Raw genomic sequence first — 6,282 nt, 5'->3', positions numbered from 1 at the left:
GTCCTTTGTCCGGTCCTGGGTCGTCATCTTTTGGTCAGTCCTTGTCCAAGGCTCCTTGTTCGTCTTTTTAGTTAGTTGTTTTCCGGCGAGGGGCACTAACCCTCCACCAACCTTTTAGTCGCCTTTACGACAAGCAGGGATACTGGGGGAGTATTCTTGAAAAACCCCCTTACCCCCAGGGGTAAATGAATAAAAATTAATATCATTTATTCATATGTGAAGCATACGAAGATATGGATCCGAGACAATTCACTGTCAAGTCAATTGCTGTCAGGTAATTCCCTATCAAAACATGGTTGCAGCCAAAGAAGAAATGGCAATACAGAAAAGGGCAGAAATACACCAAGTATACACTTGCTGACAAGGTGATGTACACTTGCTGACAGTATGGCAGTACAGTGCAGAACTACAGTTACTTAACCACAACTACAGTATAGTTCATAATGTTTACAGGGGGTGTGGGCAAAAAATCATGGTTTTACGTAGTTAGGTTTGGAGGCCCTGGACCCAAACTAATTTTTCCCATAAGAAGTTCACTTTAAATTTCGATTATTTGAATTTCATGGTGATTTTTAGGCACCTATGCCCATCAAAATTCAAAATGTAATGAGAAAAATAAGAAGGAAACTAGGTTTTACAGTGTGCCTAGTTTGGTACGTTTGAGTCTGTAATGATATAATGCAGTCTTCAATGACTGCTTAATTTCATTAGCTAAAAAAAAAAAAAAAAAAAAAAAAAAAAAAAAAATGGAATTTAAAATGCAGTAATTTTGTATAACTTGGTTATAACTTGTTATCCTTTGTTCACCATGTTTTTTGGATATAGTGTACTTTACTGTATCTGTATTGCTTGATAATAACATACAGTAATATCAATAAGCAGTAGTGTTTAAGTAGTTATTGATTGAGGTCCTTTTGTGCCCATATATTTTTATGGTGCACTGTACAGGCAGATATGGTGAGACTAGAGGTGCAGGAGGCTGGGGGCGAGGCAGAGGAGCTTATGGCAGAGGTGGAGGAGGAGGGGGAGATGGAGGTGGGGGTGGAGGAAGAGGAGGAGGAGGAGGAGGAGGTAGAGGCGGAGGAAGAAGAGGAGGACCACCACCAGGACTTCGAGGGAGGGAAATAGGTATGTTTCCGTAACTGTCATTGGTGATTAGATGATGAATGAATGAATTATTTTTCTTCAGGTTAGGGCAGACATAGCATAGATATGGAAAATATATCATATGGGTGATTCACAAATGCGATGCTGTACTGTAATTCAAATTTTTCTCTTACTCTGCCAAGGCCTATGGTATGCCAAACGAGCCCAGGATCGGCGTGCAAAGGATGAGAATCTATTGCCAATCATCTCCATGAATGCCAATCAAGTACGGGATGTGGGACGTGTCCTGGGTGCTTTTGACGGTGAAAACAGTCACCCCTCTGCTGGTACTTCCAGCCAGCCACAGTCTCAGGATAACCTCGGACAGGAGTGGGACCAGCGCTTGTCGTCCATTATCAAGTTGGCATTTGATGATGGTAGGTTGTGGATGGTTTAGAGTTTTGTGAATGTATGTGACTAGCAGTATCTGAATGTTAATGTTAATGTCACAGAGAGTCAAGTACTGGTTATTGAGAGACAAGAACAATCATTGTGATAAGATGGTGAATAGAGAGACACTTGAATTGGTGGAAGATTTTGAGTATGTTAGTAGTCATAAAAGAGAGGGAAATGCGAAAAGAAAATTGGGAATACAGCACTGTTTCTCAGTAAGAAAAGTATGAAGCCATGAAAGCCTTAATATCCACAATATTGTACCAGTATTAATATATTGTGGTAGATGGTGGCGACCATCATCCACTCACTTGATGTAGTGCTGCATACTTCTTCCTTAGCCTTTATCATTCTTTTTCTGTGCCTGTCTTCCTCTCTTCCTATTTCTCCCATCTTTCCTGTCACTTCTTATTGCTTTTCTTTCCTTTACAGGTGGCTTTACATTGAGTGACAAGCCTAATGGTTTCCTGTAAGCCAAGAAACCATTTACAACGCTGGGTGGTAACCATATAACCAAACCATACGTGCTCCCTACGTGTCAACAAGTGGGTTGGTGGAGGGTTAGTGCCCCTCCCCGTAAAACAACTAACTCAAAGTCAAATGGCCACCCCTTACTGGATTGTGGCGTCTGGCAATAGATAGATAGATAGATAGATTAATATATTGGTGTGTGATAGTACCATGGGCTGAGTTTGAAAAGGCAGATATGAAGGTAGTGGTAATAAGACTGTATAGGAATTTAGTGGCTTGTGTATGTTACATAGAAGATGCTTGTGAAAAGGTTGCATCCTTTTTTTAACTTGACAACTGCAGGCATTGTTCTACCCCACAGGTTTTATACATTTCGTTTCATATTTAAAGGCTCCAACGTGCTTGCATGCATCTGCCTTGGTCACCTAATGGCGGCTCTCCATGCTGCACAATCCATTGCAGCCTCCCTTTTCAGTCCCTTAACCCTAAGGTCACACTTAATGACCTCGTCCCATGTCTTTCTCGGTCTACCCCTCATAACCCCACCCCCATTATTAACACTTCTCACCTTCCTCACTCAATTATTATCCCCCATCCTCTCCACATGTCCAAACCACCTCAAGCTGCCCCCCCAGACCTTGCACACAGGGACACACTACACGTCCACCTAATCACTGTCATTTCTGTACGTCTGAGCCGGCAAATATCCTCCTCCTTTACTGCCAAGGTCTCACTACCATACAGCATTACTCTCCTAACACATGCTGCATACAAATACCCCTTAGCACGTAGAGAGAGTCCTCTCAATGTCAGGAGAGGCAGGAGCTTCCTGACCTTCTTCCAGTCACCTCTCACCCTAGCCACAGAGCTAGCTCCAGCCCCACCTCCAGCACACAACATGTCTCCCAAATAACAAAACTCTTCCACACACTCAGGAGATTCACCAGCAAGTTCAATCTTTTCACACCAGACAATCTCCACCTGCTCACCCCGGCACGCCGTACACATAAAATCAACATTATCTCGCAGTCTACCTCTGATACCACTGTATCTTTTGTGCATCCATTTATCACACACACAGCACAGGATGGAATTACTTCCCACACCCTTGTGGCAAACTGCACATGGCCACTCTCCTTTGTTTTTGACAGTACCGCCACCAACCCTAGATATCATCACATTTGTTTTTTCTGCATTTACCCTTAAGCCCTTATGCTCCATACGATCTCTCCACTTCCTAAACCTTTCCTCCGCCTCCCTTTTGTTCTCTGCAATCAACACCAAATCATCAGTATACATCATCTCCCACAGGAGTCCGTTTCTAAGGTTAAGTGAGAGGGCTTCAAGTACCATGATAAACAACATGGGACTCAAACCTGACCCCTGATGCATACCAACATTCACGGAAAACTCATCACTCAAATCTCCATTCACTCTTACCTGGGTGCGAGCACCCACATACATAGCCATAACCACCCTAACCAGCCACTCCTCCAAGCCAAGCTTTCTCATTGCCCACTTCACCACCTTTACAGGGACTCTGTCAAAGGCCTTTTCCAGATCTAACAAAAACAAAATACAGATCCCTTCTCCTACCAATATGTTTTTCTTGAAGCTGTCGAACAATGAATATGACATCAGTGTTCCCACTACCTGTCATAAACCCAAACTGCATCTCATCAATCATTCACTCTTTCTCTAATCATACCTTCTAAAACTCTCTCCATTACCTTCATTATCTGATCTAAAAGCTGTATAGCTCTATGATTTCCTCTTTCCAGGGCATCACCCTTCCCTTTATACACGTTTACAGTTACACTCTTTAACCAATCATCTGGGACAACACACTCATAAATACTCATATTTATCAAGTGAGTGACTAACCTCACCCCTATATCTCCTGAGGCCTTCAGCATTTTGGCAGTCAACCCAGACACGTCTGCTGCCTTCCCCGCCTGCATCCTGCCTATTGCCTCACTCACAGTAGCAGCTTCAATCAAAGGCCAAGGGCCAGACACTGGATCTGCTGGCTCCAAACCTTCCCTGTCCCAAACTCCTCATTCAACAACTGGCTATAATGCTCTCTCCATGCATCTTTAATATCCTCACTGTTCACCACTACCCTTCCTTCATCATTCTTCACACACTGCTTACCTATAATAACCCTATTATCCCTCTTCATCTGATTTGCCGCCTTAAATATCATATTTTTCCTTTCCCCATGATTTTGATTATCAAGTAAAAGTCTCTGTGACTCAGACTTCACCGTGTATACCTCTCTCCTAGCCCTACACTTGGCAGCCAAGTATTCCTTGCTACCACCCTTCTTCCATTCCCTGAAATGCCTTCTTTTCTCCTTAACTGCAGCTTCTACACCCTCATCCCACCACCAAGTTACTTTATGTCTTGGTGGTCCTCTTGTCCAATCGCATGTTACATCAGTAACTCTCAAGAGATTGTTCTTGAGGGCCCTGTACTGTTCATTAAATCATCTGTCTACAGCTCCCTGTTCAGCCACCACTCTCCTCATCTCACTATAGAAGGCATCCCTAACTACAGTACTTGGTTTTTCAGCTTCCATTTTTCCTCCTAGGTACATAAGTCCTCTTTTTCATCACTTGTTCTTTAAGCACCATATCACAAATTAATAGTTTGTGCTGCTGCACACACTCCTCACTTCCTATAACTTTAACATCCCTCACTAACCTCCTATCACCCCTCCTGACCAAAAAATAATCTATCTGACTGCTATTTCCCCCCAGACTCATACGTAATTAACCTACTCTCTCTTTTCCTAAAATATGTTACACACAATCATATCTGCTGCCTCCCCAAACTTATGTATCCTTTCCCCTTCTGCATGCCTTATACTGTAAGCACATCCCCCATGCACTCCTTCATAACCTTGTGCTGCTTCACCTACATGACCATTTAAGTCCTCTGCCAATACCACTATCTCATCATCCCGCATACCACCTACTACACGTATTAAATCACCCCTAAATCTATCTTTCTCTGCTTCATCCAATCTTGCCTGTGGAACATATGCCGATATAATTGCAGTTATCTTTCTACCAAATAGAACTTTCACTACCAATATCCTATCGCTTACTCTCGTAACATTCATAACGTATTCCACCCATTTCTCCGCAACCATCATACCAACATCCCCCTATCCGTCTGTCCCCCCCTGCCAAAGCAACTTATAGTAACATTCTTTCCCAGCAATCTTTCTGGCTGATCCACCCCTGTACCAGACTTCTTGCAAACACACCACATCCACCCACCTCCTACTGAATGCCTCAATGACTTCCCCTGCTCTTCCCCTCAAACTTCCCACATTCCATGAACCCACCGTCATCCCCCTGGGTGATTTACTGTCCTCAGGCTTGCTTTGAAACTGATTCTTGTGTTTTGTCATAGTCAGTATTAATAAAGGGGGATAGACATACCACAGGCCCCACTCACTGCACAGTCCCAGGTCCAGGCAATGGATCTGGGACCCCTAGCCCACCAGCTTACCAGTGGCTGTGGTAGTGGCCTCTGTGCACCCTGCCAGGACAGCTGCAGGGACACCCTCCAAGCGTGCCTTGGCACTGCAACTATCCCGCCATTATACACCCACTGATAGGGCAGCCTCCTGGGGCGCTACTCCCAGGTTCGGGCCCCTCTCTGTTGGGCAGAAACGGCAGCCTGGGAACCGCAATGCCCTGTACCCTCTAGCACAGGCTCGAGCCCCATCTTGCCCTGGACCCATGATCTATGCTGGCGGAACCCCCATCACGCCTCCCCCTAGAAGTCTGCCGCTAGGTAATGGGGGCAAAGTTTTCTTGCCACATGCCTTTGCTGGCGCCAACCCCTGTAACATAGTGGGATGCATTGTGTGAAATGTAAAGTGTATGTGGTGTAGTGCATAAGATAGTTAAAGGAAATGTTTGGGAGAGTATGCTGGTCTACTGTCCATGTTACTGTCACACTGAAAAGGTCAGCAAAGGGGATGGTTAGATAGCTAGTGAAACAGGAGCTCCAGCTCTCCCTATCACCAGCATTCCCATTCACCTCGGGAGTACCACCTTGTTCGGCCCGTGCTACAGCCTCCTTCTATTAGATTTTTTTTTTTCCTTAGCTGGGCAGAGGTCTTTACTGGCTGAGTATAATAATTTTGTAGACCCCAGAGCGTAATGCGGTACTTACATAAGTAATGTCCTGCCCTGTTCTTAATCACCTGAAGTCTATAGCACAAGTTGTTTTTGCCTGTTAAGTTCTACCAAG

General features: G+C 44.4%; 1 protein-coding gene across 1 annotated transcript in view; it reads left to right on the top strand.

The window, feature by feature from the left end:
* Nucleotides 1-233: 233 nt before the first annotated feature.
* Nucleotides 234-6,282, top strand: part of LOC145404724 (ATP-dependent DNA/RNA helicase DHX36-like) — a 103,988-nt gene continuing 97,939 nt past the window's right edge. Inside the window, exons 1-3 of the mRNA XM_080276275.1 lie at nt 234-274; nt 953-1,128; nt 1,290-1,523. Of these exons, the coding sequence (XP_080132401.1) occupies nt 234-274; nt 953-1,128; nt 1,290-1,523 (451 nt within the window). The remainder of the gene's footprint in view (nt 275-952; nt 1,129-1,289; nt 1,524-6,282) is intronic.

The sequence above is a fragment of the Coenobita brevimanus genome, chromosome 64 (genome assembly GCF_032717465.1).
Source record: "Coenobita brevimanus isolate Jiangsu-jjx chromosome 64, ASM3271746v2, whole genome shotgun sequence".
NCBI classification, from domain to species: domain Eukaryota; kingdom Metazoa; phylum Arthropoda; class Malacostraca; order Decapoda; family Coenobitidae; genus Coenobita; species Coenobita brevimanus.
Note: the sequence above shows the minus strand (reverse complement) of the source record. Positions and strands in the feature narration are given on the sequence as shown.